At 39.2% G+C, this 13,356-nt stretch overlaps 1 protein-coding gene across 7 annotated transcripts in view; it reads left to right on the top strand.

Moving 5' to 3' along the window:
* The window catches only part of RYR2 (ryanodine receptor 2), a 738,653-nt gene that overhangs the window by 539,206 nt on the left and 186,091 nt on the right, over positions 1–13,356 (top strand). For all 7 annotated transcript variants that reach the window (XM_045087357.1, XM_045087359.1, XM_045087360.1 and 4 more), the window contains 6 exons: positions 3,474–3,588; positions 4,999–5,131; positions 5,337–5,440; positions 9,730–9,865; positions 10,709–10,895; positions 12,524–12,629. In XM_045087357.1, coding sequence (XP_044943292.1) covers positions 3,474–3,588; positions 4,999–5,131; positions 5,337–5,440; positions 9,730–9,865; positions 10,709–10,895; positions 12,524–12,629 — 781 coding nt within the window. The remainder of the gene's footprint in view (positions 1–3,473; positions 3,589–4,998; positions 5,132–5,336; positions 5,441–9,729; positions 9,866–10,708; positions 10,896–12,523; positions 12,630–13,356) is intronic.

Below are 13,356 nucleotides of genomic sequence, written 5' to 3' on the forward strand. Positions count from 1 at the left end.
GAAACATAAGGATGTAGAAATCGAATGTAGAATGTTGACAAGTGAGTTAGAATGTACATATTCTACCAAAAAAAGTTAAAGAGAAAATGAAAGAAAGAGAATGAAAGTAACTGTTGACATGTATAAAAAAGGATGTAAAGAAACAGTAAAAAAGTTTAAGAATCCTACAGATGGTTCTTCAAAAAACTAATGGAATAGAAAACAACAGTTTTCTTTGATCTAAAAAAAATAATCCTGTGGGTAAAAAACAAAGTATAGAAAGATTCAGTTTGTGTCTTATTATTTATTTATTATTTATCTAAATTCAGAACACATACTGTATATTGCCCTTGGATCTGTCAGGTGTTTGAAATCATTAAAATAAGCCTAAAGGTTATATTCCAAAATCGTTATCATTATTGCACAGTAAAAATAAATATACTAACAGAACAAAAGAAGGAGAACAGAAAAGTTTAAACAACAAAAGCAAATTTGATAGTCTTTAAAATTGTGTGAGCGTGAATCTTTTTCTTGGATACTAATACATTGATCTAACCGAAAAAGGTTTCACCTAAGTCATCTTCATTAACCAAACGAGCAAGGAAGCCTTCCAGGAAATGCAGGGCACTTTCTTCTTAAATGAACAGGTAACAGTAATATGTGCTGTTAACACATAAATCACTCAGTAGTGGTAAACCTTAAAATGGGGGTGCCTGGGTGGCTCAGTCGTTGGGCATCTGCCCTTCAGCTTGAGTCATGATTCCAGGGTCCTGGGATCAAGCCCCCCATCAGGCTCCCTGCTGGGTGAGAAGGCCTGCTTCTCCCTCTCCAACTCCCCCTGCTTGAATTCCTTCTCTCTCTGTCTCTGTCAAATAATAAATAAAATCTTAAAAAAAAAAAAAAAAAAGCAAAAACCTTAGAGGCGCCTTGGTGGCTCAGTGGGTTAAGCCTCTGCCTTCGGCTCAGGTCATCATCTCAGGGTCCTGGGATCAAACCCCCAAATCGGGTTCTCTGCTCGGCGGGGAGCCTGCTTCCGCATCTCTCTCTCTCTGCTTGCCTTTATGCGTACTTGTGATCTCTTTCTATCAAATAAATAGGGGTGCCTGGGTGGCTCAGAGGGTTAAGCCTCTGCCTTCGGCTCAGGTCATGATCTCAGGGTCCTGGGATCGAGTCCCACATCGGGCTCTCTGCTCGGCAGGGAGCCTGCTTCCTCCTCTCTCTCTCTCTGCCTGCCTCTCTGCCTGCTTGTGATCTCTGTCTGTCAAATAAATAAATAAAATCTTTAAAAAAAATCAAATAAATAAATCTTTTAAAAAAAAAACTTAAGATGATTATAAAACAAAATATAAAGTTATGTTTTTGTAGTATTGGAATATTTCTCAAAGGACACATTTAATAAATGACAACCTGCCTTCCGAGTGGTAGACTTACAAAGCCACATAATTTATCTAGAACGAAAGGCAAACAAGATTTTTTTCAAAACAAAATTGTCCAAAGTTGGGTCCTACAAAAAGATTTGAAGTGGGCGCCTGGGTGGCTCAGTGGGTTAAAGCCTCTGCCTTCGGCTCAGGTCATGATCTCAGGGTCCTGGGATCGAGTCCCACATCGGGCTCTCTGCTCAGCAGGGAGCCTGCTTCCTCCTCTCTCTCTGCCTGCCTCTCTGCCTACTTCTGATCTCTCTCTGTCAAATAAATAAATAAAATCTTTAAAAAAAAAAAATTTTGAAGTAACAAAAGAACAATCCTATGATTACAACTGTGGTTTGAAAAATTGAAGGTTCTCCTACTAAATATGTTACTTTCTTATGTGAAGCAAAAGAGGCCTTTCTTCACTCCATTTGTTCTTCACAAAATACACCAGACCTATTTTAGTCCTCGGCACCCATGTCTTTTTTTTTTTTTTTTTTTTTTTTTGAGTTGTGCTATCTAAAAACTCTTGTCATTAAAGCAAAACTAAACTCAATTAAAACAAAAAACTAAAACTGAAAAAAGAGAATCATTATGCAGGAATCATACTATGTCACTGTCTTGATTTACTTGATATAACTAAAAGTTAGCGTATGACCAAGTGAAGGGGTGAGTCCATTAAGGAGATGAGATCCACAGGGAAAGTTTGTTTTCCTGTAGGCTGTGTGTTAAAATTTTCTTGTTAAAGCTGTGACAGGAAGTGTTTTTGTAGAAAAATAAAAACAAACTTCTGTATTGATTTGATTTACATTCACATAAAAATCATCAGAATTTTAATGACTACCAAGTATTTTAATGACTACCGAGCAGTAACATCCTTAGGAATACCTCTACATACATAATATAATAACATGTAATGAAATAATGATAATATGAAACATGTTGGGTGTCATCTGCTGGTTATTCAAATCAAATATTCATTTTTTTTAAAGGCTTTATTTATTTGACAGACAGAAATCAAAAGTAGGCAGAGAGGCAGGCAAAAAGGGGTGGGAGAAGCAGGCTCCCTGCTGAGCAGAGAGCCCGATGCAGGGCTCCATCCCAGGACCCTGGGATCATGACCTGAGCCGAAGGCAGAGGCTTTAACCCACTGAGCCACCCAGGCGCCTCTCTAATGTTCATTTTATTATTTTACTTTGTTTTAATTTTAAGGATTTTATTTATTTATTTATTTATTTGACAGGGAGAGAGTGTGAGAGAGAATGCAATCAGGGGGAGTGGGAGAGGGAGAGGCAGGCTTCTCACCCAGTAGGGAGCCTGATGTGGGGCTTGATCCCAGGACCTTGGGATCATGACCTGAGCCAAAGGCAGATGCTCAACAACTGAGCCACGCAGGTGCCCCAAATTCCATTTTAATTTATTACACTACTTCTACCTGGATTTGAGGTGTATTCCATTTCACTTTGAGAGTGTGAGTCCTTTACATGTAATTCTCTGGAAAGGTAACACAAATATAGTAAGAAATAACACTATTGTTATTAAACATGGAAATACTGAATGTAGTACTAAAAATATCCTACATGAAAAGCAGATATTTGTATGTCAATAATTTAAATAGGAATGTTCATAGAATGTGGTATAATAGTGATTCATATCTCTATGCTAAATAAGATTGAACAAAAAAATAATACTGTTTTTTCTGAAAATAAATAAATTAATTTAAAAGAAAAAAAATAAAGAAGATTGAACAGATATTTGGATATACATATACTTAGGAATGATGTGTCCAAAAATATATTTCATATAGATGAATGTTTATATATGTAGTACATTTCTTGTAACTGAAAAGAACAGATAACTTGTATACTATTTTTGAGAGGCTATCAATATTTTTGGAGGAAATTCAATTAATTGTGCTTCTTAACTTTTGTTTTTATTAACTTTAATCATGACTGCACATAATTTTCTGTTCATGCCAGTAATTAATTCCAAAATATTCATCAGGATCTCGGATAAATTTTCATTTAAGTTTTTCTTTGCCCTCTGTGCTTCTCCCCCAACCCCCCAAACCTATATTGTCCCTTCTAGGGATATCATGAATAATAAAGTATTTTACCAGCACCCTAATCTCATGAGGGCACTTGGGATGCATGAGACAGTGATGGAGGTCATGGTGAATGTCCTTGGAGGTGGAGAGTCCAAGGTAAAGGAAAACCTTTGATTATTAAATTGCCAATGAACATGACTCATGGAGTCCATACACTCCTGGAGCATATACTTAATGAGGATTTCTTAAATCATCTTAGGAGGACTGTTTTTTTAAAGAACACCTTCTGCAAAAACAAAGCAAGCCTTATAGAGTGAGAATTGGATATGCTACTAGTTCTTTCTTCCTTTGATATTGATAACAATTTCTGTCTTATGCTGTATAATTTGTTGTCTCCTAAACTTTTCCTGTTTAGTGGTTAGTTAGAAACTTTGAACATAAATACTATACTACTTTTTAAATTCTTAATTATAAGTGAATGTCCATCACATTAAAAGTCCAAAACACAAGCATGTTCTTCAGACCCAGACATGCCGCTTGATTTAGATGGCAGTTGGTTTCACTAAATTCCTGATCCAGGCCCAAATCTGAAGATGATGTTCTGGAGTTTTAAGACATAAAGTGAACTTCTTAAGTGATTTAAAGTTAAAATAAAGTGAAACCTTCCAAACTTTCAAACCTTCAAAACCGAGTGAATAGAGTAATACAACAATTTCATATGAATCAGTATAATTTTATGATCTATGATTTGCAAATATATTACACTGTTTTTGAAATTTTAAGATGTGTTTTTCCAAATATGGGAGATTTCGTATTTTTCATGTTTAAATTACCAGTTACACAGACTTATAACGATATTTATAAAATATTTATAAAAATTCTGATAAGGAGGGATTCCAGGGATCATCTAGGGTATCCTAGAATAAGATTAGATGCTTAAGAGAGATATATTTGCAGGTGTCTGGCATGCGGGCCTTCTGGGTCAGGGTGCTCATTGTAGCAGACGAGTCGTTTGCAAATCAGGGCAGATGTGACTCCTAGAATCTTAAAAACAACACTTACGATACGAATGCCCTAGTGTGGTTTCAAGTAGGAAATAGGGTATTTTTAATAAAAGGTTTCATTGAACTTTTTCTCTCTTAACCTAAATTAAGAATTATTATCCATTTTATTTCAGTTTTACACAACTGAATCAGTAAGACTTAATAGTCTCCCAGGGAAACAAAGCTGATAGTTTTAGTCCAGAATCACAGCCAAGTCTGCCTGATTGCTAAATCAGGCTTATGCCACCTATAGATTTAGGGCTGTAGCTTAGTTCCAGAGCAACCCCTTGATGGTAATGAGGTTTCTCCATTAATATTGGGCTTGATTTTCAGTGGCTCATGGACTAGATGAGTTGACGTGTAGACAACTGAAGGTCTTTTAGTGTTTAGTAGGTCTTTAGTCTTTAGTAGCCCATGCAGACGTGGGCTCGCATGGTTTAACAGTGTAGTTGGACCTCAGCTTCTGAACTCAGTTTTCTGAAGACCATTTACTCCCACAGCTAACTAAATGTTCTTTATGTAGGAAATCACTTTTCCCAAGATGGTGGCCAACTGTTGCCGTTTCCTTTGTTACTTCTGTCGTATAAGTAGGCAGAATCAAAAAGCTATGTTTGATCATCTCAGCTATTTACTGGAGAATAGCAGTGTCGGTCTTGGTAAGTGAATTATGGCTTTTATTTAATCTTATAAGAAGAATATACATACTGTATTAAATCTTAAACTTTAATGCAAAGTAATTTTAGATTAATGCAGTGTGTGTTGTATTTAGAAATGAAATTTTTAAGGGACAGTGTGTTTTTATATGTAATTTGTAGTTGTAGCACAAACCAGGTTTTGTCTCATCCTTGTTTGAATTAACAGCCTCACCAGCTATGAGAGGTTCAACGCCGTTGGATGTGGCAGCCGCATCGGTGATGGATAATAATGAACTGGCCTTAGCTCTGCGTGAACCAGATCTGGAAAAGGTAAACAACATCCTCCCCTCTTGTGTTTGTGGGAGTTAGGCTTGTTTATGGTTGTTTCTCGAGGTTATTGAAGTATAACCATAATAGAGTTGTATTTATAGACACAATTATAGCATACATTGTATATTATAAACATGTTACTGGGATGCCTGGGTGGCCCAGTGGGTTAAAGCCTCTGCCTTTAGCGCAGGTCATGATCCCAGGGTCCTGGGATCAAGCCCCACATTAGGCTCTCTGCCCGGCAGGGAGCCTGCTTTCTCCTCTCTCTCTGCCTGCCTCTTTGCCTACTTGTGATCTCTGTCTGTCAAATAAATAAAATATTTAAAAAAAAATACACTTTAAGTTGGTTAACCCTGGTTTGGTTTAAGAGTTTTGCCCCTATATAAATAAAATTAACCTGCAAATTTACTCTTCTATCTTTTATCTAGTTTGTTATCAAAGTTACACTAATCTCAAGAAATGTATTACCAGGGACACCTGGGTGGCTCAGTGAGTTAAAGCCTCTGCCTTTGGCTCAGGTCATGATCCCAGGGTCCTGGCATCAAGCCCCACATTGGGCTCTCTGCTCAGCAGGGAGCCTGCTTCCCCCACCCCACCTCTCTGCCTGCCTCTCTGCCTACTTGTGATTTTTGTCTGTCAAATAAATAAATAAAATCTTTTTTTTTTTAAGATTTTATTTATTTATTTGGCAGAGAGAAATCACAAGTAGGCAGAGAGGCAGGCAGAGAGAGAGAGGGAGGGAAGCAGGCTCCCTGCTGAGCAGAGAGCCCGATGCGGGCCTCGATCCCAGGACCCTGAGATCATGACCTGAGCCGAAGGCAGCGGCTTAACCCACTGAGCCACCCAGGCACTCTAAATAAAATCTTTTAACAAAAATTCTTTAAAAAAACATTTTACCTATATTATGTAGAACCTATAGTTGTAAATTACAAAGAACAAGAAAGTTGAGATCAAGCATTCCCTCTGATCACATCTATTTCTCTCTGGAAAGGGAATCAACTTTTCTGTTTTGTAGGTTTCTGTCCTTTCATGGTATCTGTTGTTATTTTTGCTTTACTCATACAGTTTTGATTTTTCCAGAAGTTGTTTTAACATGTCAAAGTACATTTTCTTTTTTTTTTTTCTTAGGATTTTATTTATTTATTTGACAGAAAGAGAGGCAGAGATCACAAGTAGGCAGAGAGGCAGGCAGAGAGAGTGAGAGAGGAGGAAGCAGGCTCCCCACTGAGCAGAGCGCCCCATGCAGGGCTTGATCCCAGGGTGCTGGGATCATGACCTGGGCCAAAGGCAGAGGCTTTAACCCACTGAGCCACCCAGGTGCCCCTCAAAGTACATTTTCTATCTTGTAGACATATATCCCTGATATACTAAGACCCTGAGCTCTGAGAGCGTAAGGCTGCATACATGTTTGCCGGAACATAGATAAATGTCCCTGGCACCGTCATCGTGACTGCATTCCAAGTGGTCTTCCTGGTCCTTCCCTGCTCCCCTACTTTGCAACCAGAACGAGCCTCTTAGAAAGTTCGTATTAGTCCTGCATCCACAGCACTTCCAGAGACTTTCCATCTCACTTCAAGGAAAAGCTAAAGGCATTGTAACGGCTTCTAACCCAGCTGATTTCACGTATCCCTCTTACTGCCAGCCATTCTCCTTGTCTCTTCCATCTGCTCCACCAGCCACACTGGTCCCCTTGCTTTCACAGGAACTTGCCATGTGTGCTCCTGCCTCGGGGACTTTGTGCTTGCTGTTCCCTCCCTCTGCAATATTCTTTTGCCAGATGTCTTCCTGGCTCTTTTCCTGAGGTCCTTCCAGGCATTGACCAAGTCACATTTTTGTTAGCTCTGCATGCCCATGCCATTTAAAATTGAAACCTCCTCTCTGTTTCCTGTTTTGTCTTCTTTGCTGCTTCATTTTCCAACAGTTGAAAAATTTATTTGTATATTAGAGACAGAAAGACACATTTTCATGTTATTTATATAAAACATACATTTGAGTATTTAAAAAAATCAACTCCTTATCATAAGGCCAGTGAATTCAGGGCATGTTTTTTTTTTCTCTATTGTTCACCACTTTGTCCCAGCTTTGAGAAAAACATTGGCATTGGAGAGGTAATTGAGGCATGAAAAAGTGAACTCTTTCCCAAACCCTTCTGACCTGCTGGTCATGGGTCACAAAGCTTTGCATCTTGGACTAACCTCAGGAGCATCTTCTCTCATATTTTATAATCTTTTTATCTGCACACTGAAATATGGCTGATATTTAAAAAGTTGACCATACCAAAAATTTTGGAGGGTGTGGAGCAATGAAAACCCTCATCTACTCCTGTTGAGATAAAAAATGGTAGAGTCGGTTTGCAAAGCAGGTTGGCAGTTTTAACTTAAATCCTTCCTCCCCACAGAGAGAGAGTGTGGTGGGGGCCAGGCAGAGGGAGAGGAGAGAGAATCTTAAGCAGACTCTATGCTCAGTGCAGCCTCACAACCCCGAGATCAGGACCTGAGCCGAGATCAAGAGTCTGACGCTTCGCCGGCTGAGCCACCCAGGCGCCCCTAACTTAACAAATGCTTAATAAGTTTCTTAACAAAACATATACCTGTCATAAACATATATCAAGCCCTCCTACTTGTAGATACTTAACTGAAATAGGAATTTGTTTGTATGAATGTTAGTAATGTTGTTCATCTTAGCACAAAACTGGGGACAGTTCGGATGTCCATCAACGGATGAATAGATAAGGAAATGCAGGCTATTTCCATGTGCTGTGGAATTCTTTTATTATGCAGTGAGAAGGAAGGAAGTACTGACATGTGCTACAATGTAAATGAATCTCAAAATTGTTATTCTGAGTGAAAGAAGCCAGGCATAAAAAGATACATACTGGATGATTGCATATATAAATGTTCTAGAATACACAAGCTGATTTGTAGTGTTACAAAGCAGATTGTTAAGGCCTTGGTTTGCAGGGAGGGATGGTTGGGGCCTGAGGGGTGATGGGAATGTTCTGCATCTTGACTGTGGTGTGTTTTTACAGAAGCATAAATCTTTCAAAGTTCACTGAATCTGTATTTTAATTTTTTAGTTCTTTTTTAGAGAGCGCATGCATGTGCACGCCCAAGTGGGGTGGGGAAGAGGGGCAGAGGGAGAGATAGAAAATCTTAAGCAGGCTCTACGCTCAGTGCAGAGCCCTTTGTGTGGCTCAATCTCATGACCCTGGGATCATGACCTGAGCCGAAATGGAGAGTCAGATGTTTAACCTAAGACCCAGGTGCAACCCAGGTGCTCTGAATTTATACTTTAAGTAGATGAGTTTATTGTATGTAAATTATACTTAGATGAAGTTGGTACAAAATATTTTTAGCTATATTACTTTTTTCTTTTTAAAGCTGGTTAACCTTGACTGAAGAGTTGCTTATCTGACAATCTACTATCATTGATAGTAACAGGGATTTCTTTTAAAACTGGCCTAGTTATGAAATATTGTCAAGGACCAACAGTCATATAAGACAATAATTTGAAAGGCCAAAACAGGCAGAAAACTTAGTGTGCTAAATTCAGTGATACTTAAACATAGTTAATACTCTCCTAAGTTTTAGAGACCATGAAATCATGACACAAAATGATCCTGTAAGTAGTACAGGTGGACCCAAGGATGTTTGAACCTAAGCTTGGGCTTTTTAAAAATTTCTCTACATGTTTTCTCAAATATATGCCCCCTCCATATTAGATTCATAATATTGTTTTAGAAGTAAATCACTTCTCTGAAATATCACTATCTCAGATGGGTCTTTTAATATCTCAGATAGATTCAGGGTTTATCCTGGGTCAGAGGTCTTTAGACTTTTTTGAAGTATATCACATACCAGTGACATTTATATTTGTGTGGGTTTTGTTTATTTTTTAATAAGCTCTACACCCAACATAGGGTTCAATCTCATGACCCTGAGATCAAGAGTCAGTACTTTCCCAACGGAACCAGCCAAGCACCCCAAATATCATGCATTTATAGATAAATTTTCTAATTAAATTATATGAAATGTAGGGCTATTCTTCTTTCACAGAGTTGATTCACAAATATTTTTATTACGAGAGCAGTTTGTTACCGCTTGTAAATATTTCTTACCTCTTCGGTTTTACTGCAGGGAGTTCATGAGGATTGTCATGGAATTAAAAAGAATTTGCAGAACCATATGCATTTAAACCAACCCTTGAGGATATCACTTATCATGTGTAGTGCTAGCATCTAATGACTCCTTACCCACGGATAACACTTTTGCTTATCCTCTTGTTTGTAGGTAGTTCGATATTTGGCTGGTTGTGGACTGCAGAGCTGCCAGATGTTGGTGTCTAAGGGTTATCCAGACATTGGTTGGAATCCAGTTGAAGGAGAGAGATATCTTGACTTTCTCAGATTTGCTGTCTTCTGTAATGGTAGGTCTGATTTCTTGGGTCTTTTTTGGTCATGATTAAAGCTGCTTGGGACGCCTGGGTAGCTCAGTTGGTTGGACGACTGCCTTTGGCTCAGGTCATGGTCCCGGAGTCCCGGGATCGAGTCCTGCATCGGGCTCCCAGCTCCAGGGGGAGTCTGCTTCGCTCTCTGACCTTCTCCTTGCTCATGCTGTCTCTCACTGTCTCTCTCAAATAAATAAAAAATAAAAATAAAAATAAAAAACCTGCTTAAAAATTAGATACATCAGGGGTGCCTGAGTGGCTTAGTGGGTTATTCCTCTGCCTTGGGCTAAGGTCATGATCTCAGGGTCCTGGGATTGAGCCCCGCATAGGGCTCTCTGCTCAGCAGGGAGCTTGCTTTCCCCTCTCTTTCTGCCTACTTGTGATCTCTCTCTCTCTCTCTCTCTCTGTCAAATAAATAAAATATTTTTAAAAAATCAGATACATCAAAAATGGTATATCCCACTATTTTTATGAAGAAAGTAAATATTAATAAAGACATTGAATGTTTTATAATCAGTACTTTTTTCCATAGTAATAATTGAATTTCTAATATTTGTTGCAATAGGGATACTTTGCCTTTATTATTAAATTAAGCTTTTTAGGCAGTTACACATTTTGAGTATGAAAGAAGAAACTTACTGTGTCTTGAGTACATACAACTAGTGATTTGAACTGAATTTTAACGTTATTAGTAACTTGTTCTTTGGTTTTAGTTATTTTTCTTTAAATATAAATGAAGTAAAGTAGTGTAACATTTATTTGCTCAGAACATCCATCCACAAAACCAACGTTTGTTTACTCTTGTTCCTTGTTCGATTTTAGGGGAGAGCGTGGAAGAGAACGCGAACGTTGTGGTGAGGTTGCTCATCCGGAGGCCTGAGTGTTTCGGTCCTGCTCTGAGAGGGGAAGGTGGGAATGGTCTGCTCGCAGCCATGGAAGAAGCCATAAAAATATCTGAGGATCCCTCACGAGATGGTCCGTCCCCAACTAGTGGATCCAGTAAAACACTGTAGGTCTCATATCCACACTCTTATTGAAGAGTAAATTATATTCCCTGACTTGAAATTTTACAAAACACGATTTGCATTCTGTTAGCTGTAGTATAATTTTCTGGTCCTCCTGATTTCTGCTCTTGAAAATCAAATGAATTAGGCCTGGAAGATGGATGGAATTTGCTGCTGAAATAGGTTGAATGAAAAAGAGAAAACTAAGGAAGATGGGGTAGATATAGCAGGGAGAAGTTCAGGTTGTAGGGTGAGATGTATTCTGTGAAATTTTCCAGGAGGCTCTGGCTCAGTGAGTGGTTACAAAGGATGGTGGGTGAGCCTCTGAAATTGTAGTAGGGTTTAGCAGGAAGCTGGCTGGAATGAGTTCAAGACAATAGTAAGAAAGTAAGACCTTTAGCAAGAGAATGGAGAGCTTAACTAAACTGGAATGGTGGTAAAGTCCAGAAAAGGGGATATTGTCTTTCTGAGGAGGAAAACACTTGGTTAAGATATTATAGCAGATAGGGCAGATGGCAACTACCTTTCGTTTCTCTGTGGTATACATTATTCACACTTGATTCCAGCAGTAGATGTAAGTCTGTTCAGGCGGTCACTTCACAGCTGTTATCTGTGGAGGCGAATGTCCTACTAATACCACTGGTGAAGATGGAATGTAGGGCTGATTGGAGACAAATTTCCAAGCAGAACAGTTTTGCAAACCATCATTCTTCCATATGTAGACTGCATAGATGTTCTGTCCATGCCAAGGCCAGCATGGTTTCAGACCGGGAGGTCCTCCAAGAGCCTGTTACATGTTGTCAATTAGCCATAGAGGGGTTAGGGGGCCCTCAGGTTCTCTAAGTAGTGGAAAATGTATCAAGGGATCTCTGGCTGGGACCACAGCAGCCGGTGTGCCCACAGAGGCCCCCGGAGCAGGGTTTCATGCCTGGATGGTGTTTGCAACGAGGCCTCGCTGTTACCCTGCAGCCGCTGAGCCCAGCTGAGCTACCAAAGGAGGAAAAATGATGGGATCTTCCAAGGGCATCTAGATCTGTCTCTTATCTGGAGATGATGGAATCTTTATGTTTTGTTACAGAGGTGGGAAGGAGACACTGATGGATTATTTGGGAGTGGGTGGGTGAGGTAGAGTAGATGGCAGAGAGATAGGTGAGTAAATGCTCTCCCATTTCTGAAGTGCTTTCTCCGGGCAAAAACGCTGTTTTGGGTGCCTTATCTATGTCACCTTCCAGGACAGATCTTTGTCACCCTTTCTCAGAATGTATGCTATTTACAAAAGTAGTCTAAACTTACCAAGTCTTTTCATTAGTTATTTTTTTTGTTAAAACAAAGCCTGTCTGCCTCTAGAAATAGGTAGAATCCATCCAATTAGCAATTTCTCTTTTTCCCTTTTGAAGGACTCTTCATATCATATTTTCCACAAATGTGTTTTTGGTGTCGTCTTTAAACTCATTTTCCTTTAAAAATGTCAAGGGATAAATTAATCACTTCTATGAAAAGTAGCAGAAGAGGCAGAATAAGCTATCTTAGGGGTCCCTTTATTCTGAGAAGTCTGTAGTAGATCTGAAATGGAATTTATCCTGTTTGCTTTGCTTTCTGTTTTTTTGTTTTTGTTTTTTTAAATCTATGAAAGTGATACAGAAGAGGAGGAAGATGACACTATCCACATGGGGAATGCCATCATGACCTTTTATGCAGCCTTGATTGACCTCTTAGGACGCTGTGCTCCTGAAATGCATGTAAGTGCTCTGTGGCCCAAGAGCGGCAGTCCTGGCTTACCCATCGGTGTCAAGAAATCCATAGCTGGCAAAGATGATAACAGCATCTAAAGCCAGTAATCTCCATGCTCCATTAAAAATAATAGCCACAGCCTAATTGCTGAGCAAGTGTTTACTTAGTTGGAAACATCTTGGCTGTAAAAATTAGTAATGAGATTTTAGTACAAATCACTAATAGAATAGCCAGTTACCTCATGTATGTCTAAAACTCAGACAGCCTCCCCACACTTGACAAAGAAAAGAACCCATTTTTTCCTATAAATTTCCTCTCCTCATTTATTGCATGCAGAGAGCAACCACTCCTGTCAAAAGTCATTTTCTTGGTGTACACGATTTCATCTCTGTGCCCACCATTGGACAGTGGGGGTGGGGGGAGTTACCCACTGGGAAGGAAACAGCTCTTCAGACTCGAGGGGCCGGCCTTTTCTACAGTGTTTTGATCAAGAAGAAATTAAGTTTCATGGACTAGTCCTTCCTTTTACTGTGTAGCACACTCAGATATTTTTTTACTTTATCTTGATCTATTCTGTTTCATTCTATTATATTCATTTTAAAATGCTAGTTAGGGCTCCTAAAACCAGCTTTGTGAGCTGGTAATGGGCAATAATGTGGAGATTGAAACACAGTGAGAGGTGCTGGAATAGAAGGGAAATATGTTTCTGAGCCGGTCTGAGCATGAAGCCAGAAG

This window comes from Mustela putorius, unplaced genomic scaffold (genome assembly GCF_011764305.1).
Source record: "Mustela putorius furo isolate JIRA1106 unplaced genomic scaffold, ASM1176430v1.1 tig00001118_pilon_pilon_pilon, whole genome shotgun sequence".
NCBI lineage: Eukaryota > Metazoa > Chordata > Mammalia > Carnivora > Mustelidae > Mustela > Mustela putorius.